The 25,940-nt window shown below is 43.0% G+C and overlaps 1 protein-coding gene across 1 annotated transcript in view; it reads right to left on the bottom strand.

Moving 5' to 3' along the window:
• The window catches only part of myo6b (myosin VIb), a 77,094-nt gene that overhangs the window by 22,539 nt on the left and 28,615 nt on the right, over positions 1-25,940 (bottom strand). The window contains exons 13-26 of the mRNA XM_057344142.1: positions 24,150-24,307; positions 21,980-22,071; positions 21,660-21,732; positions 20,023-20,150; positions 18,997-19,092; positions 18,623-18,793; positions 17,567-17,605; positions 11,048-11,141; positions 8,114-8,244; positions 7,351-7,428; positions 6,173-6,302; positions 5,962-6,052; positions 5,549-5,699; positions 2,050-2,258 (exon numbers count right to left, since the gene is read on the bottom strand). Coding sequence (XP_057200125.1) covers positions 2,050-2,258; positions 5,549-5,699; positions 5,962-6,052; positions 6,173-6,302; positions 7,351-7,428; positions 8,114-8,244; positions 11,048-11,141; positions 17,567-17,605; positions 18,623-18,793; positions 18,997-19,092; positions 20,023-20,150; positions 21,660-21,732; positions 21,980-22,071; positions 24,150-24,307 — 1,641 coding nt within the window. The remainder of the gene's footprint in view (positions 1-2,049; positions 2,259-5,548; positions 5,700-5,961; positions 6,053-6,172; positions 6,303-7,350; positions 7,429-8,113; positions 8,245-11,047; positions 11,142-17,566; positions 17,606-18,622; positions 18,794-18,996; positions 19,093-20,022; positions 20,151-21,659; positions 21,733-21,979; positions 22,072-24,149; positions 24,308-25,940) is intronic.

Genomic DNA, 25,940 nt, shown 5'->3' with positions numbered 1-25,940 from the left:
TAACTCTTAATGAGAAAATGAGGCTCTGCTAATCATTTTTTTGATCTCGAAATGTCCATGGGATTCTGAATAGTTGTCTTGGCACTATATTATTTGCATATTATTAAATTATTGTTATTACAATATAAAATGAATATTACCTCGGCAACACGTGCAGACTCATTGTGTCACAATAACTTCCTGTTTACATCAAATAAACCTTTCCTCCCAGAGAGCTTCACGTTTTCAGACCTGGTGCTATAACGACTTTAAACTGATCTTTGAAGTACAGAACGGTCCAGGATTGTGTGTCATCTCGTCAACAGTTAAATCCAGATAACATCTTAATCCTCACTAGTGCTGTAGTACTCTAGTCCGGTCTCAGACTCGAGTCCGGACTCGAGACGTTTTTTTATGGTCTCGGACTTGTCTTGGACTCGTTGGTATTTGAACTCGGACTTGTCTTGGACTTGATCATTGGTCTCGCAAATGTTCTAGTCGGTCTCGTCCGAGTCCAGCGATATATGTTTTATTTTCTCCTTCAAAACAAAACATTGACAGAGCAATATTCTTGTGATCCGAAAACTAATGATCCGAAAACTGTTGCCGACTCTCGACTCTAGAACGAGAGCTGCGCGTGCTCATAAGTTCTCTCTTCACACAGCAGTTCAGTTCAGTGTGTGCTGTTGTTGTAACTAAATAACTCCGGTATATTGGTTCAAGTCCGCGGGACTGTCATGCACGCCAGAAAGTGAATAACTGAATTAATTTGTGGATAATATTAAGTGTTTACGGGAGACGCTAAACGGGAACGATTCAGCTGAACTGGTTCGACCGGTTCACTAAAAAGAAAGAACCGGTTCGAATGAATGATTCGTCCGCGGCGCGAACCAGCATCAATCATTCATCAGGCACGATGTCAGCGAGCAGCGGCATAATACAGATTGGTTTTACAAACCATAATAAATGTATCGACAGTGCGCTTAAAAGGAAACTTTTTGCAACAAAACTTTCCCCGAAACATGTGGGACAACATCCAATTTCGTAAGACACCTGCAAAGGCATCACAAAGAGAGGTAAGTTAATGCCATGTTTCAGAGTTAGCATTGCATTTGAGTATTTTAGAAAGTTTGGAAAGTAGGGCTTAAAGATAAGATTGATCGTATTTTTATTGTCATTGTGATGAACATGTTATTTAAGGATGGGCACCGACGTGCTTATAAACGAGCCGTGGAGCCTCTGCTCTTTCAAGCGGCTCCTCTATCGAACACGCACGTGCACGGGCAGGCGCGCGCACGCACGCACGCACACACACACGCACAAAAGTATTCATTGCTGCACAACCTTGCTGTTAGGAGGGCTGATAAAAAAGTTCCTTAAAAAAGTAATAAACAGTTACACTTCGGCTTTGTGACTTTAGTGCTATACCTATATAGTAAAAATAAAATGACCTTATTTTATCTGCTTTTTGATCATTACAAACAATAATGAAAATGATTATCTTAGAATAGAAGATATGCTGTCTCTTGCATCACATAAATTATCAGTAGTTAAGTATGTGGTCTTGTAGTCATGATTTTTTTCTGTCTCTGTCTTGACTGTCTCAATTGGACTCGGTCTTGACTTGGACTCGAACCTCTTTGGACTCAGACTTGACTCGGTCTCGACTAGTCCTGGTCTTGGACTTGTCTTGGACTCGACAATGGTGGACTTGACTACAGCCCTAATCCTCACACAAAGACCTTGCATCAAACTTAAAGCGAGCATGATTTTAAACTTTCTGTTTTGGTGCTTGCTTGCCCAGCACTCTATATTCTTTGACAAGAACATAAACACAGAAATATCAACATGGCCTGATTCGTGAAATGATGACAGATGCTCTGCATGACAGCAGGCTCTGGAGAATACATAAGAGAGAAGAGGTCAAGCCGAACCCTTCAGTGTTGTATTAATCTTTCTGCCAATCCCCTCCCACACCCTTCTTCTCTGCTCTTGTTCTTCTTTCAAACGCGCCCGGATGCTGACCTAACGTACGGTTCATCCTATTGGAAAATTCACGACGTGACTCACATGCGGCGGTCCTGCTCCTCCTGTTGGCGTGACTGTTCTTCCTCATCGTGTCTCATCCTCTCCTTCTCCATCTCCTCCTGGATGCGCTTGAGTCTCTCGGTTTCCTCCTGCTCCTGCTTCTTCTTCTGCATGGAGGAGAGGAGCTGCTCCGAGCGCTTCACCAGGCCCTCGTACTCCTGCTCGATCTCCTTGCGGCTCATCATTGTGGACTGGGGGAAGCAGAGAGAAAAATGCAGATGATGAAAATCTGACATGCAGTTTCTTACACTTCATTTATAAAGTGAATTGAATTGTTTTTGCTTCGTGATAGTTCACCCAAATTCTGTCATCATTTAGTCACCCTAAATGTCATTTCAAACCTGCATAACCTACTTTCTTCTGCAGAACACAAAAGAAGATATTTTGAAGAATGTTGGTAACTGAACAACGGCGGTACCATTGACTTGAATGGTACCGACGTTGTTCGGTTACCAACATTCTTCAAACAACAATAATGCTATGAACACCCCTATAAAAACAAAACTGGCTCAACGAATCTCATAAATTCAGAATGGGGCTACGTGTTTGGGCAAACAATGGAAGACGAGGGGCGTGTTTGAAAACAGCAAGGTCACAGAAATGACACCACATCTTTAAAAGACCTTCTGTCCTGGGACTCAAACTTAAACAGGATAACCGGGGTTTCGTAATTCAAACTACAAAAGTGTCAGCAACTCAGCGGTTCATATCAACTCACAGACTACATGTCCCCCAGTTGTATTAATATCCTGCAGATATTCATTAAACCTGGATGTGGATTCCGTGCCATCTGGCAGAGCACCAGAGGAGCGTGTAGGGGTTCGAGAGTCGTGAATAGAGTGAGAGTCGACTGTACCGCGGGTGGGGGGGGGGGTGGGGTAACTAAATGACAAGGTCCGTCTTACCCCCTAACGCTAGATGAGTTAGCGCCGGTACGGTGAATGACAGCCATTGACACAATCTAGGGTATCATCCGGGGAGGCGGCTGTAATCTGAAGTCCAGATGGTAAGGTAATAGGAGACATTGCCAATCAAAAATCAGATGCTAATGAAAAAGTGCTATGCTAATAACAAAGAGACCCATCACAGGTGCAGGAGTGCACAGCACATCTCATTTAGAGGGAAGAACGAAGTGTCCAGGTGGAAAAGTTGGTGCCAGCTATCTATCAGAGAGAAGGCAATGCCTCTCGAGCCCGCTGTCAATAATGTCCTGCCAGTCTGACGGATGAGGTCGAGCTCCACGTACAGAATACAACAATGCATATGCTGCACTCAATCAGCAGCGGATGAAAGTTGTGAGGAAGGAAGGAAATTGACAATGAATGCGACGAAGCCTCAAAAATCTGCTTGATGGCGTGCGGCGTAAGCCTCTTGGACAGAAATCTGATTATCAGATTGTCGAAGGTTTGTGTTTGTTTACTTTGCTTGCGTTGTGGATTTGTTAAGAATAAAATAGATTTGGCTCTTTCACCAAACCTGGGTGTTTCCTGAGAGCTTTTCAAAGAGGGAGAATTTACAGTGACACAGCAATAAAATGATCACATTTGTGATCTTGCAGTCTGAATTCAATGTCATTAGATAAACGACTGCAAAAAGTCGTCAAGACAACACATCCTTATATTGTAGCATCTTCCATAGTTAAAAAACACACGTATAAGACACAAGCACTAAACTGTGGTTGAATTTACAAACTAATGACTCACAAACCAATTCATTATTGGTATCAGATGAATCCTACACTGCATCTAAACCATATGTCTTAAAGGTATGGTTCACCCAAAAATGAAAATTCTGTCATCATTTATTTGACCTCAAGTTGTTTCAAACCTGTAAACATTTTTTTGTTCCACTTAACACAAAAGAAGATTTAAGAATGTATGTAACCGGACAGTTCTGGGGCACCATTGACTTTGATAGTAGGAAACGAAACTACTATGGTAGTCAATGGTGCTCCAGAATGGTTTGGTTTCTTACATTATTCTAAATATCTTCTTTTGTGTTTAACAAAATAAATTAATGTATACAGATCTGAAACAACATGACCTTTAAAGTCTTGTGTTAAGACATGTAGGAACTGTGTAGAGTAAAACATTTTATACAAAAATGAAAACTGTGTCATCATTTACTTAATCCTCATGTTATTTCCAACTAGATTAGTATGATTTGCTAAAACAGAAATGCAGAATATTAGGGACTGATAATGACTTCATTCTCCATATACTGACACCGTGTCTATACCGCCGCACCGTGCCACGTCCGGTGTGGAAAAAATGTAAAATTATAATGGGTTCTAATTAGGGTTGGGAATCAAAAATCAATTCCAATTCCGAAAGGCTAGGAATCGGATCGGAATCGAAAGGAATAGGAATCGGATACTTGAGATTAAAATTTGAATTCCTCTTATCAATTCCTGTGTGCATATTTTCAGAAAAGTACATGCGTTGCATGATCTGCTGATATCTCAATAAAAGCCCTTATGAAAATTATCAATATTTTTTTACTATAGTAAGCATAGTTTAGTTATAGAATTTGCATTAAAGCACAGGAATCACAAATTAACCATAGTTGCATTATAGTAACTGCAGTTTAACCATGATGTAGTTCAACTATGATAATACAAATTGTAATAAATCAGAAAAGGTGTGTTTCTATGTTTAAATATACACAAAACGGTGCTCATAAATATATATATATATATTGCAAACAAGTCAATAAAAAGGCTAAATGACCATACAGGTTGATATCTAAATGTTTTACTTTAACTGTGGAATCGAAACTGGGAATCGATAAGAATCGAAATCAATAAGCAGAATCAGAATTGGAATCGATAAAATTGAAACAATTACCAACCCTAGTTCTAATGCGTTCTATTGTCTCTTGTCGCATCGCGCCACATCCGGTGTAGACACGGTGTTACATTGCATCTTCTTGACATACAAAAAAGTGCATGTCACTAAAACATTTTGCATAACACTTTTTCCTTTTATTGAACATGAGGTTCAATAAACATTTTATTTGTGAGAACTGCCACTGATTTGAAGAATCAGTGAATATGATCACTAACAGATGTAAATGGAGTTAAACATTTGTCCTCTTTTTCTATAAAATGTTTTTTAAATGACTAACAAAAAAAAGACTAAAATAGCCAAAACATCATTTTAACATTTATATACAGAATCAATTATGGATACCCACCATACAGGCAGACAGAGGTTTGCTCACTGCAAAACAACGTCCTGTAGTAAAACATTCTACCTTTTCCCAAAAAGAGAAACACTCAAGGTTGGCAGACAATTTAGACCGCCTTCATCAGGAGGACATGGAAAAAACACACACACACCTCCTGAATTATGTATGGCCACCTGATACAACTCGAGGCTTTGAAAAGAGCTACACCACATAACATCAATGTGCTTTGTAAGCTGCAGGAGATGAAAGGGGGTTTCGTTGATCTGGGGCTATATTCCAGTCCGAACCTCACCTTGATCTTGGCCATGAGGGCGTCTGTGGAGGCAGCGAGATCCTCGACCTGTTTACTCATTTCCTGCTTGCTCTCCTTGAGTCCATTCACAGCCTCGTTGAACTTCTCCATCCTCTTCCTCAAGTTTTTCACCTTCACCAGACCATCGATGCTGCCACGAACAAAACCAGAATCATCAACAACTTTGTAAAACTGCAAGCAATGCTGAGACACCACACTGACACTCTTTAAAAAAGGTGACAAAAGCACTAGGATAAGACACAATAATGTGCTAACAGTGTTAAATGAGTTAACGCACCAACAGTTACATTTGTTGTAGATAATTATTTCACTTCGTAATATAGTTCATGATCATTACTGTGCCTGCCAACCAATGTAGCAACTTTCCAGTGCATGTTGGTCTTTGTACATACCGAGGCCTGTGTCTTCTTTTGCACAACCACATGCGAACCGTCTTCTGAATCTTGATGCAGGCGCTGGCTCTGTACTGCAGTTTGTTCCCCACTGTGTCATGAGAAAAAGGAAGAAGCTTTCTTATCAAACAGCATCACAATGTAACAATGCAAAGGTGAACTAGAGGCTACGGGCGCTGCAGGCAGATTCAAGGCTGCTGAGGAAACATACATTTAATGGCCGACAGCGTGCACCACTGGACCTTCTTCCAACGGCTGCACACCAGCCACTTATTGACCCGTTTTACAAGCTCAGCCAGGTGCTCCGGATCAGACTTCATGATCTGGTCAAACTCTGCGAACTGAAACACACGCAAAGGTTTACGTGGCCGTGTTTTTGTTTGTGAGGTATCCCATGTGACTCGGCTTAATGAAATGGGAAAGTGGTCTTATCAACTATTCTACTGTATTATTTTACAGTATCATCATGAGAAATTATATTTATTATAATTTATGTAATACTCTATTATATAAATAAATTAGTGCTGTCAAATCAATTAATCGAGTCCAAAATAAATGTTTGTTTACATAGTATAATAACGATTCGCGATTAATCGATTCCAAAATAAAGCCCATTGCACATTGAGTCCAAAATTTGCATCCGAAATTTCTGCACGTTAAAAAATAAATACGACCTCACGTTGTGTCAATCACATTTACACACTGCCTCCGATATTTTCGTCTGTCATAAAAAAATTCAGACCGGGTTCGATTTTATGCGTTTTTCGCATCCGTCAAGCATTTTGAGTGGCCTTTTTTAACAATTCAGAGACACCGTACAAACAAGAGCCAAATACGAAAAACGCATACGAAAATTTCGGACTGTATGTGCAAAGACCTTAAATGTTTGTTTATATAGTATAATAACGATAATAAATATGTAAATATTTGTTATATGTGTACATGTATATTTGAAGAGTTTGATTCCAAAATGTTTTTTTATTATGTTATCATGTTTTTGTTGTGTTAGTTGGCTGTATTTTTTGTGTTATTATGGCTTAAATCAAAACAAACCAACTGCAGTTTGATTGATGTTAATTGGAATGCACAATAAAAAAAACATTCAACAAACAAAAACGGAGTCATTTCATTTTGGAACCAAACTCTTTATTTGTACATTTATATATACTGTACACATTAATATACACGCCACACACATATATTATATAAACACAAACATTTATTTTGGAATCGATTAATCGCAATTATCGTTTTGACAGCACTAAAATAAATGATATAAAATGAAAATAATTATAATAATAAATCATTATTATAATTATTTTAATTTGCTATAATTTATAAATACAATTTATTATACTATTTTATGATTAAATCATAAGAAATCTTCACCTTTCCAGGACGGAAGAAAACCCTGGTCAATCCAAACTTGTAATCGTTTTCGTTGAGGCCGAGTGCTTTGAACAGAGCCTGTAGGAGTAGAGAATAAATTCAGACAGTGGAAAACATACGTTCTAATACAGGTGCTCTCAATTTTTGAAGCAATATAAACAAAACATATGCGTCAAACATTTTTCAGTAAAGTATGCCTTTTATGTATTGTGTGAGAATGGCACAAGCCGCTCTATGTAAAACAAGCTTTTATTAGGCTACTGATATAACTGTGGTCTTGTGGGTATGATTTTAAAGATGTCAAAAGTGCTATACATCATTTCTTTGTTGAAAACTTTTTAATACGGGTCTAAATTACTAAGTGCACCTTTAAATGACATTGTACATAACAGGCATCAACATGATGAACTAGCGATAACAGCAGCCCACTCATATATTATTGCTGAATTTAATTGTACCATTCTACGATGAAGTAAATACTTTATGTTCAATCGCCAGCATATTATTGAAATGCAATTTGACTACCAAATGTATCGCTATCATTTATCATGGAAATCAATGAAGGATTACTGTGCGTGCTTTTGCAAGTTTTTATGAAAGGTCACATCGTCTTTTCTAAATACAACCCAGCAAGCCACGGTCCAGCGTACTACATAATCATGCATACATCAAATGAATAACAATCAGAATGGAAGCAATGAGACGAAACTATTTTAGACGTTATGACAAACGTTAAAGAGAGCACAAAAACAAATTGGTTTACTTTGCAAAAGAGTCGAGGGTCAAGCCTTGTAAGTTTGCTGGGCATATACTGCTTGTACATGTTGTAGAGCTCGTGGAATGAAGCTCTGGAGGGAAAACCGCCCTGCATCAAGTCCAGCACTGATACCATGCCTAAAAGCAGAGAAGAGGAAGAGATAACCAATCCAGTGAAGATATACAAACAGGATTTGCAGTATTCAAGTCTAGACATCAGGTCTCACTTTTGTCTGTGTCTCTAACATACAGTATAGTTTTTAAACCCACTTGACTTTCACTTATAATTACATTTGTTTGTATTATTTTGCAGAACCTGTTTTAATTCAAACTCAGCATGTGTTTCTGTCACAAAGCTCCCAAAGATAATTCAAAAACATTTCATTGTCTTTGCAGATGGGAGCACAGAATAGCTGTTACAAAAAGAGGATTCACACATCAATATACTGTTTGTTCTATTTCCATTGAACATTATCGCTGGCTTACAATCCACAGCAAATCCACACAATTTGTACGAGGTAAACTTAAACAGACACATTCTTGTATTATGTTTGCAGTATTTTTGAATTCCATGTGCACATACTGTACATAGAGACTACAGAGACAAAAGATTACAGAGTTACTTCAATTTTCTCTGTTGAATGTTCTTGTAGCTCAACTGGTAAAGCATGGCACTGGCAACACGTAAGTCTTGGGTTTATTATATACACGGCACACACATATATTATATGTCACGACTCTGCGTGGCGAAAGAACCCAAATGCAGGCATACGGGTGGTGATACAAGGAGATATTTATTTAACAGAACACAGAACGTACAACAAAGGAAATGCCTATGAGGGGGTGTCTAAACGGACGAACTAAAACACGAAAACTTGAAATAAACACTTCCCTCGAGGGGCAACAATAACCAAAACTAGACTCAACACAACGTCGGAGTAGGGTAATAAAAATAAACAAACTGGGCAAGGTAAAGCTCCACGAAGACTCCCGGACAGGGTGTGAGGGAGGGCACAAGTAAACTAAAACACACAGACCAATACACTAAGACTTACTCAGATTCACTCAACGGAACACACGAAACACGACCGAGCTTACGAAAGAGCACAGGACAATGAAACATGAGGGCATTAAATAGGGAGGACAAACGAAGGATAATTAACGAGGGCAGGTGGGGAACATGAGACACGGCAGGGAAGCAATACAGGAAACGAGAGGGGCGGGGCCAATGACAAGACAGAGAAAGCACATGGGATGTAAAAACGTAAACAACCCATGACTTTCTCACATAAAATATAAGGGTTGTGTCCCGATCCTGCCACATGACTAGAAAATCAAGAACAAGAAGGCAGGACCGTGACATTATATAAACACTAACATTTATTTTGAAATCGATTTGACAGCACTATAATAAATGATATAAAATTAAAATAAATAGTAATAAAATAAAAAAACATTTGATTAAAAAGTTTTTTGAAATGGATCACTTAGACCACATAATGCAACCAAAAAGATACCAGAACAGATGCAAATTCTTTCCGTACACTTTAATAGACGTTCCAGGGTAAGACTGGTTAATAAAACATCAAGAGTTCATTGTTGCCAATTTTAAGCAAACCGTTTTGAAAATTAAAAAATAAAAGACAGTTTTTCTATAAAATTATTATTGCTTTATTATAGTTATTTTTTTATTTGTTTATTATCATTTAAGGGGCAGTTGTGGCCTAATGGTTAGAGAGTCGGACTCATGACCAGAAGGTTGCCGGTTCGATTCCCAGGGCCGGCGGGTAACAACTGAGGTGCCCTTGAGCAAGGCACCTTACCCCTACTTGCTCCCCGGGCGCTGTAGTGATAGCTGCCCACTGCTCCGGGGGTACGTGTGTTCACTACTCTCTGGATGGGTTAAATGCAGAGGTCACATTTCATTGCCTTGTACATGTGCAATGACAATAAATTGAATCTAAATCTAAAAAAAAATCTAAAAATTTTAATACAGAATTATTTGGGATTTTATGTCATTTTTTAAATATGTATTTTCTGTAGTCACAAAAAGTTCACATTTGTGTCATTTCAAAGTTTTTATGACTATTATTCAAAAACGTTGGAAAAAAGTAAGTGAGCCTAAACTTTTAAAGTATAGTATATGCAGGGCTGGAAATGAGGAAATGTGGGGTCTCAAGGGGGAACAGAGTACCACCTCAAAATGTAGAGGATTTCCATATTTTATCCATCAAATTGCCATTGAACTAAATATAGTTGCATTTTCTGCATCTGTGATTTAAATATATAAAATATGTCCCCAACTAGACTCCCTCCAGTGATTGTCGGCCATTTCCATCCCTGAGATAACAAAATATCTGTGTATACAAGCTAAGTATATACAAGGAGTTGCTAACAATCCATTTTTTTATTTATTCAGAAAAGTAGTGGTAAAAGACTGTAAACTACTGTTGTCTGTGATTCTAGGGTTACCTTGGGTAAATGAGTCACCATATGCCAGCGTGCTTATGTCATGAACTGTATTCAAGTGATCCGCAAACAGTCAACACAGCCCCAAACTCTTCTACAGTGCTAGAACTAATCGATCAGCCCTCTTGACAGCACAACCTCTTCCGTACCCCAAACTTGTTTCTCACCAACTTACTGTAGCGCCTGAAAGTTTATTTCGAAAACTTTTGCAAATAGCCCATAAAACCACCTCAACCTTCAAAACTCTCATGTGGTAATGACACCTCTAAAAGATAATGAAAAATCACTGGAGCTCACATTTAATATGGCCGCTCCATATGCACCTTCCGTATTTGTTTTAAAAGCGAGCTCGCGACTGATGAACGGGTGGGTATTTCTGATAGCTTTTCTTGAATTGGAATATTTCAAGCATTACTGGCAGTGCAGAAAGAAGAACTGGGAAAAATGCATATGTATTCATACATATACATACCTGAGCACTGGAGCTGAGACAAGATCTGAGCTCCTTCAAACTGATGGCTCACCATCTTCAGATTGGGCTTCACACAACGAATGAAACTGGAGCCCTTTAAGAAACATACACATGCAACTTTATTGAAGCAACATTGGTCATTATTACCAATGAGAAACACAAAACCAGACAGTGTTGTTTATTGCTTTGTTTTAGCATCTGACTTTGGAAAGGAATTATGTAAATCTCATAACGACGTAGTGAGTAAAATTTCTGCGGCATAATTCCGGTTCCCTTTCTGTCTGTCGAACCGTCAGAATGGTGTTTGATCTTGAGAACCTATCATCTCCGGTTGTACTTTTTAAAGGCCAATGAAGTTGGCGAATGGCGTGGCATGCCAGTCTCCGCCCCGTACATACGGGTATAAAAAGGAAGATGGCGTGCCGATTCATTCACCCTTTTGTTCTTCAGAACCTGCTGAGCTTATGCCGAGCGCATCTTCTCGGATTGAAGTGAAACTACTGGATTCCACAACGCAGAGCAGTGGATTTGTCCTGGTGTGTGCGATTTCCCCAGGGCGTTTCGGTAGCGAGCCGACAGTGTCTACAAGATCCAATTTCCTTGAAAGAGCAAATTTCTCACAGCGCGCACTTGCCGCCAGGCATGTCTCGCCGCTGTAACCTGTAGTCCTCAAGCCTGACAAGCACGATACCTGCATCACATGTCTGGGTCTCCAATGTCCTGAGGTAGCATTCGTGGATACGGCATGCCCGCACTGCGAGCATATGCCGATCAAGGCATTGCGGTCACTGTTGGCTGTGTTCTTTTTGGACCCAGCCACAACATCGTCTGCCTCCCGTTCTGCGGTGGCTGCCAAGCCGTCCGCAGCAGCGAGCGGCAGTGGTGATATGGGGACTCCCATGGACGTTAACCCGGCGCAGAAAGTGCCGTGGACCGTCCATGCCCCTTCACACTCATCTACCTTGTTTCCGATGGGCAGCAGTCGACCTTCCCATAGCGGATCTACGCAACAGTCTACAGAGGACGAAGTGTCAGTCACGGCATCGGATGGTGACTTCCTGGCATCAGACTCTGAGGATTCCCTGTATCTCCCAGCTACGGCCGGTCGAGCCCAGGAGGAGTCTGACGCGGAGATGACAGGCATGCTTTCCCGAGCCGCCGCTAGTTTCGGGTTGCAGTGCACTACACTGCCTTCTCCGCAGCGCTCGCAGCTGGATTCTTGGTACCTGGATACGGAGCGTGGTGGCAAGCCACGCTCCGCCCCGGTACCTTTTCCCGGAGGTGCATGAAGAGCTCACGAAGACCTGGCATGCCCCCTTTTCGGCGCATACACGTCAGACGAGCTCGGTCGCCCTGACTTCCCTCGACGGCGGGGCAGCTAAGTGTTATGTCGATGTACCCCAGGTTGAACATGCCCGCAGACGGCCGCCACCTGGAGGGACTGACCAAGGCTCCCTTCCAAAGCATGTAAGTTTTTGTCATCACTGGTGTCAAAAGCTTACACTGCCGTGGGTCAAGCTGCCACCACGCTTCATGCCATGGCCATCCTGCAGGTCCACCAGGCTAAGGCATTGAAGAGACTGTACGAGGGAAAGCACGACTCAGCGGTTATGCAGGAACTGCACACCGCCACTGACCTCGCTCTACGGGCGACCAAGGTGATGGCGCGCTGGGTCGAATGATGTCCACTCTGGTGGTCCAGGAGAGACACCTTTGGCTAAACCTTGAGCAGATGCGAGACGCCGAGAAAGTTCGCTTTCTCGATGAGCCCATCGCGCATAGTGGGCTGTTTGGTGACACGGAAGAAGCAGACGGAGGCCATCAAGCACATCCTACCCCACCGCAACCCGGTCCCCAGCAGGAGGAAAACATCTACTCCCTGTCAGCCGAACTAGAAGAAGCGGCCCTGTTGGGGACATCGGGCGCAGCTCCAGCCACACCACCGCTGTCAAGCCACACTGGGACAATCCCTGCCTCGTCCCACCTCAAGCCGGGCCCTCTTCAGGGCCTGGTCCCCACTTTATCACAAAGAGAGCTTCCTTCCGCCCTGGGCATTTCCAGTATGCAACAGCCTCTACCCGACGTTGCGTCATGCTGATGCCGCAGCCTTCAGCACTCTCCACTCGATGGTGTGTCGTGCAGCGAAGACTTAAGGCAGGTAAATCAGCAGACCCGCTCGTCTCCCTAGGGTCCCGCCCCTGGTGAGACAGCCGTGCTGCCAGCCACAGAAATTCCCCCCACGGTTGCATATCTCCACACTAGTTCCTCTGTCAAGGTATCTGGGGGCCTGGTTACAGCTCCCCAACCCGTCACAGTGGCTAGTGAGGACGATCAGTCTCGGCCAAGCGCTCCAGTTCCCTTGCGCCCACCCAAGTTTCGGGGCATTCTGTTCACCGCAGTGCGAGGCCAGAATGCTCCCATACTTCGGGCGGAGGTCCGAAGCGGGCGATCGAGCCCGTCCCTCTGGCCAAGATGTCTTCTGGGTTTTACAGCCCCTACTTCATTGTCCCCAAGAAAGGTGGGGGGCTGTGCCCTATCCTGGATCTGCGCACTCTAAACAAGACCCTTCACAGGCTTCTGTTCAGAATGTTGACACAGAAGCGCATCCTGACGTCTATCCGACATCAGGATTGGTTCGTGGCAATCGACCTGAAGGACGCGTACTTCCATGTCTCGATTCTCCGACGGCACAGATCATGTCTTCGGTTTACCTTGGAGGGTCGAGCATACCAGTACAAGGTCCTGCCCTTCGGTCTGGCCCTGTCTCTCCGTGCCTTTACCAAGGTCGTGGAGGCTGCTCTTGCTCCCCTCAGGGAGCAGGGCGTGCGTATCCTCAACTATCTCGACGACTGGCTTATCTTGGCTCACTCGCTAGATCTGTTGTCTACGCACAGGGACATTGTGCTACAGCACCTCGACCGATTGGGCCTTCAGGTCAACTGGGACAAGAGCAAGCTCTCCCCCGTGCGGAGCACCTCTTATCTCGGTATGGAACTAGACTCTGTTACCATGACAGTGCGTCTCACCACCGAGTGCTCCCAGTCAATGCTGCGCTGTCTGAGCCTCGTCAGGCAGCACACAGCGGTCCCACTGAAACTTTTTCAGAGGCTCCTGGGGCATATGGCATCCTCGACGGCAGTCGTGCTGCTCGGGTTGATGCATATTAGACCGCTTCAGTATCGGCTTCAGAGTCGAGTTCCCTGGAGAGCGTGGCACAATGGCACGAGGCGTATTCACATCATGTCTCACTGCCGTCGCACCCTAGCCCCCTGGACAGACATGTCCTTCCTCCGGGCTGGAGTCCCGATGGGGCAGGTCTTGAGGCGCGTTGTGGTGACAACAGATGCCTCCCTGCTCGGCTGGGGTGCTGTGTGCAACGGGCATGCAGTGTCGGGGCACTGGACGGGACCCTGCCTGCAATGGCATATCAATTGCCTAGAGTTGGTGGCTGCTTGGCTTGCGTTGAAGATGTTCCTTCCTCTCATCCAGGGCAAGCATGTGCTGTTCCGCATGGACAGCACGGCAGGGGGGTATGTCAACCACCAGGGGGGCATTCGCTCACGGCAGATGTCGCAACTCGCCCGAAGCCTCCTCTTCTGGAGTCAGCAGCTGGTGGAATCCCTGCGTGCCACTCACATCCCGGGTGACCTCAACCAGACAGCCGACGCTCTCTCTCGGCAGGTCACGCTCCGTGGAGAATGGCAACTCCATCCCCGCGCCACCCAGCTCATTTGGGAGCAGTTCGGGCAGGCGTGGGTGGACCTGTTTGCTTCCCTGGACACCTCCCATTGCCCGCTTTGGTACTCCTTGACCGAGGCCCCCTCGACATGGATGCCTTTGCGCACAGCTGGCCGCGGGACAAGCGGAAGTACGCCTTCCCCCAGTGAGCCTCCTTGCACAGGTCTTGTGCAAGGTCAGGGAAGAGGAGCATCAAGTTCTGTTGGTTGCGCCCCACTGGCTAAACCAGAATTGGTTCTCAGAGCTGACGCTTCTGACGACAACTCCCCTCTGGCCGATTCCCCTGATGAAGGACCTTCTTTCTCAGGGGAAGGGCACGGTCTGGCACCCGAGACCAGACCCTCTGGAACCTCCACGTCTGGCTTCTGGATGGGACGAGGAGATCCTGAGTGACCTGCATCCCGCAGTCGTGAGTACGATCACTCAGGCAAGAGCCCCAGCCACTAGGTGACTGTACGCCTACAAGTGGCGCCTCTTCTCGTCTTGGTGTTCTTCCCGCAGGGAAGACCCACAGAGCTGTGCGATCAGTGTTGTGCTGTCCTTCCTTCAAGAAAGGTTAGAGAGCAACCTCTCTCCCTCCACCCTCAAGGTCTATGTCGCCGCCATTGCTGCACATCACGACCTTGTGGCAGGGTAAGTCTCTCGGTCAGCACGACCTGGTCATCAGATTCCTGAGGGGCGCTAGGAGGATGAATCCTCCACGACCGCGCTCCACACCCTCTTGGGACCTTGATGTGGTCCTTGTGGGCCTCGGTATGGTCCCATTTGAGCCCATAGGAGAAGCCGCTCTGCCTCATCTTACGATGAAGACGGTTCTCCTAGTGGCGCTCGCTTCCATCAAGAGGGTAGGGGTTCTGGTTCTGCATGCACGCTCTGTGTCCAACGTGTGCCTTGAGTTCGGGCTGGGCACTCCCATGCGGTGCTGAGATCCCGGCCTGGCTATGTGCCTAAAGTTCCCACCACTCCCTTCAGGGACCAGGTGGTGAACTTGCAGGTGCTCCCCTCCGGGGAGGAAGAACCAACCCCTTTCCGTGTTGTGTCCAGTACGCGCCCTACGCCTCTACTTGGACCGCATGCAGAGCTTCAGAAGCTCTGAGCAGCTCTTTGTCTGTTTTGGAGGACAGCAGAAGGGGAGGGCTGTCTCCAAACAGAGATTGGCGCACTGGATCGTGGACGCCATCACCTTAGCATACCGATCCCAAGATCTCCCGTGCCCCACTGGCAGTGAGGGCTCACTCCACCCGGGGTGTAGCCTCCTCGTGGGCACTGGCTCAGGGTGCCTCTCTGGCAGACATCTGCAGAGCTGCGGGTTGGGCTACGCCCAGTACTTTCTCGAGGTTCTACAACCTTCGTGTAGAGCCGGTGTCTGCCCGCGTCTTACACACCAGGTAAGACCGACGACCGGCTGGGCGTACGCCTGCAAAGCGCCTTCTACCCTTCATCAGGTGAGTCAGTGCGCTGTTCCAGCTTCCCTACTTCCTCCACTGGAGAAAGTATAGGCATTCCATCCATCACTAAGCACTTCGAGCTTACGAGCCGGGCGGAGCGGCTCATATTCCAGGCCCAGTATAGGTGAGTTTCCATCACGAGGCAAACCTTTATACTTGAGCTAGTGCTCCACACGTAGTGACTCCCCTTCTTCGGTAGTCCCGTCTGACGTTCCTCACTCTTGGTTCTCCTATCGGTGAACCTGTGATCTCCCCTCGGTGGACTCCACCGCTTCTGTGAACCCTTGTTGGGACATCTCACTACTACTCCCATGAGTTCTCCCCACTGGTGAGACCATGTAGGTATTCCACTTTATTCTCCCTACGGCAGATGTGGTCTCCGTAGCTTTCTCCCTTCAGGCGAGGGGGTAGCGTTTCCCAGTGTCCCTTACGGTGTCGGGCGGCTATCTCGCCCTTAGAGTAGCAAAGGCCACCACCTGTACGGCCGTTAGTAGGAGCCTCTCGTCGTGATCCATGCATTGATGTCTTACTACACACCACTGGAAGGTTACAATTCGCAGTTGCGCTCACTTGTGACTCGCCCAGGCCGGTCAGTGTCGCTCCGCTGGAAATCGTGACGCGGCGCAGCGCCGTTTCTTATAGGAACCCCATTCTGTCGGTTTGACACAACGTCGAGAGACTGACAGAAAGGGAATGTCTTGGTTACGTATGTAACCTCAGTTCCCTGATGGAGGGAATGAGACGTTGTGTCCTTGCAACAACGCTTCGCCGTCCGCTGCAGCGACCGGGATTGCAGGTTCCTCAGCCCAAAAAGTGAATGAATGGGCACGCCATCTTCCTTTTTATACCCGTATGTACGGGGCGGAGACTGGCATGCACTGCCATTCGCAAACTTCATTGGCCTTTAAAAAGTACAATCGGAGATTATAGGTTCTCAAGATCAAACCCCATTCTGTCGGTTCGACACAACGTCTCGTTCCCTCCATCAGGGAACTGAGGTTACATACGTAACCAAGACGATCTTGCACAACGGCTTTGTTTGCGTTGGTTTGTGTGTGTTCTGTTTCTAAAATTGTGTAGGATGCAGCATATTGTACTGTGAGTCCCAAAGCTGCAGTCATTTACACAGAGCATCTGAATTTATTCCAATTTATGACACACTTCTCCATCTTTTCGTCATCATTTAAAAAAATATTGCTGCTATGATCACCAAAAAATCTGAAATAAATTATTTTTACAGCCTATATTTTGTATTCTTGCATAATTACTAACAATGTTACATTTCCTAAATCAGTGTAAACAACCTGAAATATATAAATATAATATTTCTTACTGTGCTTCGAAGCTTTTCCAACAGAAGGTTCAGTTGAGTCTATAAAGGTTCAATGGAAGGAAAATATCAGTAATTTTCACTAAAAAGCAACTGTAATTCTATACACAGCTGTATAGTTTTCATGCAAACAGTTCAACAGATTTTGACAGACATTTACAGACATACAATGTGATTGATTTGACTATGAACGTCTTTGTACGCATATGTCATGACCATTAACACCAGATTACCAGAACATTAGATTAATTAATACTGTGGTTGTTTCCAGAGAGCTCTCTAATGGCAAAAGAAAAGCTACTGTGGAGAAATGTGAAAATGTGCCAGGTGGTTTCACACAAAGACATGGCAATAGACCAGGCAGGTAGGGGAAGAAGGTCAGTGGAGAAGGGTGGGAGCACACTTATAACTCTAATTGGTTTATGAGGTGACAGGTTGACACACTGTAAGTAACCCTGTGGTGCCGGCACTGAATCTTTCAGCCAGGCTTACCCTACAAACGCTTCAGTTTTTCATTCTTTCTACATATATCTTGGCCACCGAACATTACTGCTTTTCTCAGGAATAGGTTGAAGAAACAGGAGGAAGTCTAAGAGAGGAGGATGGAGAGAAGGGCAAAATTTAGAAGGAAAGGAATTAGATCACCAGGTATGAGCTTTAAAAACCCACAAGACAAAAAATACAGGGGTCCCAAGATAAAGCTTTGTGGAACTTCCAAATCCGAGGAAAATCTACAGTCTGTATCAGGAGTGCTCAAACTTGTGTAGATTCGCCTTCCTGCAGTGCACAAACTCAACCCTCCAGAAACAGTCCTGAACCAGCTAATCATAGTGTTAGAGTTCACTTAAAAATACAGGCAGGTGTGTCAGTGTGGGTGAAGCCAAGCCTTTCAGGAAGGTCGATCTACAGGTGCAAGATTGAGCACCCCAGGTCTATATATTTCAAAGCCTTGGGGCTTAAAAAAATGTTGTCATAACTTCATGCTTGTTAACTCCTATGATAAAGTGTGTTTCCCGGCCATTAGCTGAATGCAAGTTCAAAGTTAAAGGACAGCTTCACCTTGAATTTATTTCCCACACTGATAAAGCTGAGTTTGCCGGCCTTCTGCTTTGAGTCCTTGGAATTGGAGTTGTTCTCAAAGAGACTGCGGATAAACTTGTCCTTGGACTCGCACACCAGGTACTCCAAAGACATGTGGAGGGCGTCATTATTCTTCTCCACAAACTGGGTCTGCTCACACACGAACATCATATACACACACAAAGAACCCACAGAGTGCAGTCATAAACACAAAGTCAACCACATACATGCACACACACACTATTCAGAAAACCCCAAAACTTGACCAAGGGATACCCCCAAGGCACTGATTAAGCAAAACATGTTAAACACTGTCATGAAAAAAATATGTTCTGAGTAAACGGGAGCCTTACAGTTTCATAGCACACTGCACCAGCGAAATGTCTTATAATGAAACCTTCGTCGTCTCTCAGATTCCTGTGGATTGTGAGTTTTGACTTCCTGGGAACCTGAAAAAGCAGCCCACTCAGAAATAAAGCACAATCCATCTTGCAGTTGTAGTTATATTACTGCCATAAATATATTTGTCAAAATAGAGTTTTCATATTGATATGCTTTTTAAAACATTTTAATAAAAAGACAGCACAAACAAACATTCTATACTAATGTCAACTGATATCATACTAATGTCATTCCAAACTCATACAGGACATTAGTACGACATATGGAGTAAAGAGCAGAATTTCCATTTTTATTTTAAAAGCTTTTCTGAGCTTTCTTTTGTGTGTACAGTACATACAAACACCAGTTGTTGCAATGCAAAAATGAATTTCTTAATGACCTAAGATATAAAAATAAAATACAGTGAGTTTGTGGTCAAAACAAGTTAAAATATCTGCCAATGGGGCAAGACAAACTTAAATAAAGTTTTACCCCTTATTAAAGTAATAATTCACCCAAAAATAAACATTCTGCTATCATTTATTCACCCTCTTGCTATTTCAAACCTGTATGACTTTCTTTCTGCAGAACACGAAAGATATTTTGAAGAATGTCGGTAACCGAAAAATGCCGGTACCCATTGACTTGCATTGGTTTTGTGTCCATACAATAGAAGTGAATGGGTACTGCCATTGTCCGGTTACCAACATTCTTCAAAATATCTTCTTTTGTGTTCTGCAGAAAAAAAAAGTCATACAGGTTTGAAATAGCAAGAGGATGAGTAAATGATGACAGAATTTCCATTTTCGTGTGACTATCCCTACCCTTTAATTACTTCAAGTTTATTTTATATGATTTTTATGTGTTAATATCTTAAGTCACTTTCCTTGTCAAATAAATGATGAATGTCTTGATTTAAGATTTTTTTCAAATATACACAAAGACAAAAATACCAAGACAGTTTTTTGCAGTGCAGAGAAAACCAAACAGTGGCTTACAGAGAGACGGAAATGATCTTTGTGCTTGCTGTGAACTTCCCCTGCAAAGTGTTGATCGCTGGCCTGGGGAAACCGGTTCTCCTCATCCAGTATGTCCAGGATACCCACCACCTTTGCTTCCACCAGATCTGCAAAACAACCCGATACACCTGAAACTTTGGCACTGATTACAGAAACTTTTCATAAAATGAAAGCAAGCACAGGCGAATGCTAAATTAGCATATTCAATCCCTGCGCCGAAGGTATTATCCAAAGTGAGGCAGAACTCAGCGAGTTTAATGGACAAATGCAAAACGGGCGAACACGCGGTCCTTTTTGATAATCAGCGTGAAGGCATCCGTCGTATGCATAATTCATCCGAGACATGCGCGGGTGAGAAAGGTGCGGACACAGGCACAGTCATGTATTTGCATGAGCAGACACCAAGGTATAAATGTGAGGTGACTGATGAGAAGATACGCGGGGAAAGGACCGCCGTGTCCGCCTGGAAGACGCAAGGACATGCGTTGCATCACTGCTGGGAGAATTAAGAAAAAACAGAGCTGCCAAATGAAAAGCGCACAAGCGATTCTTTCCCTTCGGAATAGAATTGACACCAGCGACGCAGGTGTCGCGTGCTAACCTCCGCACTGCACACTCTGTATTAAAGGTGGGATGTGATGTTAGGCCACCTGCATATGTGCAAACACGCCCGAGCTGTTCGGCTGGAGCTATCTTGACAGCTTGGTTGATTTTACAAGGCCGTACATGAAAGATCTTCGTTAAACCATAATGGATTAAAATGTAAGCAGGCTAAAAAGATGAAAGGTCTGATACCTTAGCACAAAGTGTACTCCGATCTCAGTGAACCAGGTTGAGATTTCACTGTGTTCCCTAGGATTGAATTAATTTACTGTTTCTGAGGGGGGGCGATTAGGGTCAGCCTGCACTGTTTGAGACGTCACTGAAAAACTAAAACAGTGTGGCTTTCATCTAATCTCCCAATCCCTCCCCAGAGGGTCAGGGAATGTGAGAGCTGTCCCTCCCGCGATTCATTCCCGTCTTATCTCTGGCACCCAGCATGCATTTCTGTTGGAATATTTATTCAAGGTATGTATTGTCCAGAGAGTAAAAAATACAGCGGTCTATTTAATGCATTAATTTAGCGTGATTAATGCATTAAAAGTGCGATTTAACACAACAGATTTACAAAATAATTTGCAAAAAGGTTTGCTTTGGTTTTGTAGGCTTCCTTTGCAAAAACAATGTGACGTTCTTGAATTATCTTTATTGTAGAGCTTTTCTGGCCAAATTTTATATATGCGATTAATTCCTAAGCATATCATTCCATAAAAACATTTTAAATGTCATCAAAATCTGTTTTATTGGTGCGTTTCGGTGTTGCAGACAGCTCTGTTGTTGTGCCTTTACAGCTTTCTGACTTAAAAGGTTTCAACGACGAACTCCAGTAATATTACATGAACGTTTGCACATTCAGTGCCACGAACTTTTCTGTAAGCTCGAAGAAGACGGACGTACCGACTTTCTATCTGCAGAGGACTTCATTATATTTAAGAAGATGTCTAGGGCCACAGTGCATGCGGTAATGAATGGAACAGAGGAAGGTCATTAATATTCGTAGCCAAAGGGACACTGACCTATGCAGTCCTGATTATCAACATAATGAACTTCATTTACTCCCAGGCCTTCCTTCTGATACAGCTCTTGCTCCTGGTGAGGAAAAACACAAGATAAGTGTGCAGCAGTTTTGCTGAAAGTGGAAAATGCTTAACTTAATATTCTGCAATAGGAAGGTCTCAAAAGGAGTGAAATTGGAATCGTTAAATCTGAGTTTTTCAGCTGGCGCTGTACGACAAATGCAGATTGAGTGGCGGTGTTGAAGTGGCGGTTTATAGAGCGGCATAGTGAGGAGACGCTGATCAATACAATGAAAAACCCAATAGCGCTGATGACTCACCTCTTTCAGTATGCGTTCATTAAAAAACTGCTGCAGCTTTTCATTACAATAGTTGATGCAGAACTGCTCGAAGCTGTTGTGCTCGAAATACTCTAAAGAGAAAAATAAAGAAGCAGTTTATGAATTATGTCTACTATTACAGTGAGAGTCAGTTATCCCTAATCGTATACTACAAATGTATTTAATTATATGGACAAGCCAACAGATACTGAATTCAATCACTTATCATATAGTCTATATTTATGTTTTACTTAATTAATATTGCATATAGGATTTTATAGACTGTCTAATATTTGACCTGTGTTTCTCTCTCCTTTATATTAAATGTGTGCTTTTCACTGTGTGTGTGTGTGTGTGTGTCTGCGTGCGTGCTTGTCTGTGTGTGTGTCTGCGCGTCCGCATTTGTGTGTCTATGTGTGTTAGTACGTGTGCATATTGTGTGTGTGGAGTGTTTTGTATGTGGGTGCTGTCTTCTGTGTTTTCACCTTCTTGTTATTACATGTATAACTTTAAATGTTTTGCTTATAGTCAATATGTCTCATGTACAGCTGCTTTGTAGCAATGAAAATTGTAAAAAGCGCTATATAAATAAAGTTGACTTGACTATAGTCAATAAGTCATATCCTGTGCTATTTTTATCTTGCTTTTAACATTAATAAACTATTCCAGGTTGCATACAAGTTAAGGCTTGTTGACAGACAGCATGTGTGACATGCAATGTCTTGGCAGTTACAAACTTATGCTGCGTTCCATTCTGCATACTATCCGCCCTAAATAGTATTCGAAAATAGAATTAGTATGTCCCAATTCATAGTATGCTGAAATGAGTATTCTCAAAGTACCCGGAAGGTCTACTGTTTCCGGTGAAAATTCGAAGTGTGAATCCATGGACACTTAACGGCTGATATTATTACCAACAACTCACCGCGGGAGGTCGGAGTTTAGTGGCGCTACACTGCATTGATAAAATTAAATAAAAGATGCTTCGCTAAATTAATAAATGTAAGTATACAGTAAACATTACATGCAAAATAATAAATTAATAAATACCTAAATGCAAGGAAGAGCTGTATTTTGATGTTCGTGACAGTTAAGGACAGTGTCGTCTAGGCAACAACGGCCACTTCCGTTTCGCGTTTAGTATGTCCCAGTGCGTGCATACAGTTTTGCTACGCACTAAAATGTATATACTTTTCCATAACAAAATCCGTACATAATTTAAGGGCACAGATGTCTTTCCCTACCAAACTTTAAAATGCAGCATAAAAGATCAGCACCTATACAGCTTCGAGACCAACTCTTTCTTTTGTACCGTTACTGTACATATCAGATGTCACAATATCAGACTTTCACTATAACGTTCACTACAGTTATTGTGGCCAAAAAATTGACAATAACAATATCATCATCAATAATAAATTATTATTGTTGTTATTATCATTATTATTTTTATATTAGAATTATTTGTAGACTTATTGTCTGCAATATGTCTGTAAAACGCAATGTAAATGTAAATATGTGAAATATTAATATGATATCAATATTACAACTTTTGTCAATGATGTAACATACATTATACAGTATATATATTGTGACACCCCAAATGTGTATAATGGAAGTTTTCTCAGACTATCATCATCTCCTAGACTAGCACTGCACATCTGTACATTTATTCAATTATTTATTCAAACCAATTATTTTCAGTAGTAAAATAACTTCTATTTAATCCAAATTATGTCTTTACATTTTACGCCAGATAAACATCTCAGAAAAAGGTCAAATCTAAGACCACAATGAAAAAACAAACATTCTGCTTTAAGTTATTACTTTTTAGTGAGCAAGTTTATAACAATGTGTTAACTACATGCAAAATACAAAGGCACAATTTGTTTTCTTCCATTCAAGCACAAAAGATGTTCTTTGGTAAATTGTCAAATCATGCTGGGATAACCACGACCATCAGAATCAAAATGGGTTTTCACTCAAGCATGCTTGACATACTGAAATTCAAGGTAATTTTCAACTTTTAACGCAATTGTATGCATGGTTACAAGTGGTCTCAGATTTTCGCCCCACCCTATAAAAGACTTTATCATTTTGCGCATACAGTATCTCACGCAATAGCTAGTTGACATGTCCAAGTAAGTTTTATTCTGACACACAGCCTCACCAAAGCCAGCGATGTCCAGCACGCCGATGAAGTTGGAGGACGTATCAAAGGGGAAGCACTGGTTGACCCGTTTGACCACATGATCAAAGAGCCTGCTGTAAACGGCTTTGGCGAGGGCATCGCGGGCATTGTTGGCCTGTTCCACCTTCAGAGGGACCCTGGAGAGGAGCAAAGTGGGGCAGGAGAAGTGAATATCTGGGCCAGGGCTTCTGCTAATGCCACCTCATCAATACATGTCTATTCTCTTTTACTCAGTCCAACGCTGCGCTTCTAAAACAGATAGTGTTTTACCACCCCAAGCAAATGTCTAAAAAAACAGGATGCTGAAAATAATTTCCAGTCAACATGTCATTTATTTTCCTCTCAATTTCATTATGATTCAAGACGCTCAAGGCTGCTGAAAAATCTCCCCTGACTTTATTTGACCTGACAATAATGCGTTTCTACAGTTATTCAAAGGGCAAACAAACATAATTAAGCTCTTTACCGCCTAAAGTTTTAGCAGCTGTGGAATTGTTTGGTAACAATACATGCGCTTCCCCACAAGAGGAAATTAGATTTGCGCTTGTATTTATTGGGACAAAAGCAAATTGGGACAATTTTGTGCTCTTTTCACAACAATTTTTTTTTTTTCAGAATTGACAATCACCAAAAGCACTAGGAGGCCGCTATTTCAAAGAGTACCTTTCATAATATGCATACACCTATACAAAATAAACAAACCAGGCCCACAACACTCTTTCAAGGCAAAATGTTAAACTTTCATTTCAACGTTTCCCTTTTCAGCTTTGTTGTTTATGCAACGTATAAAAAGGAAAAGACTCGATGGGCCTCTTTAAGATGAATTACGTAATTAAACTGTACATAGCAAAGGGCGCTGATACATTATAACTTGGTTTGTATCGGGTGCTTTGATAAATGCGCATACGCAAACCAAAAACAGCCTTTGAAATCCCAGTGACGCTTGAAAGATATTACAAGAGAAAACACAAATAAATCTCTATAAAAGAATCCTATTAAAGCGCAGCAGCGCAGACACATGGTCATAATCACAAGACACAGTGGCTACCCATGATCCTCCAGAGATGTATGGATACCACCGAGCGTATGAAACTCCAGAGCTGAATGATAATGCTTTGTCACTCTCTCGGCGGCAGGGTCCCGCTGTGGGAATACCTGTTGTGTGACTCTTATTGCCTGCGCAGTTAATAAAAGCTGGACCTGGCTCACAATAATCTCTAGCATCTCGAGATCGCTTTTCATTAACTTGCTTTTATGCCATTAGCGAATCCCCTCTGTCGCACGCACGCACGCACGTCACCCGCGCGCGCTCCCTCCGCAACTCTTTCTCAATGTCATCCGCTCTCTGTCGCATTTAACTGCATTTTTCTTATATCACAACAGCGCTCTGAAATTAAGCTCTGTCAAGCGCAAGCTGCTGCCCTATCTGGTGTTTGACAGTGTGAATTGCAAGGGTCACTGTAGCCTTGCTTGAATTTAGTCCCCATTATTTTCCATAAAATGCATATTGCATGTGCGCGTTGGCTCGCATCTGTTCGCAGTCAAATGAAGAGGCCACCGAAACCTCGTGCGACTTGATTCTCATCACACCTAAAAGACCCCAGGCCACTCCCTCAGACAAACATCAACTATTCATGCAGCGCAAACACTCCCAGCCCAGCATCTGTGCTCAGTTAAATATTAATCCACCGAGCACTGCCCTATCGTTCAGACGGCACAAAATATAAAAGCCCACCTGGCCGACGCGGAACAAGGCATCTTTCAATCGAG

This window comes from Triplophysa rosa, linkage group LG10 (assembly GCF_024868665.1).
Source record: "Triplophysa rosa linkage group LG10, Trosa_1v2, whole genome shotgun sequence".
Classification (NCBI taxonomy): Eukaryota; Metazoa; Chordata; class Actinopteri; order Cypriniformes; family Nemacheilidae; genus Triplophysa; species Triplophysa rosa.
Note: the sequence above shows the minus strand (reverse complement) of the source record. Positions and strands in the feature narration are given on the sequence as shown.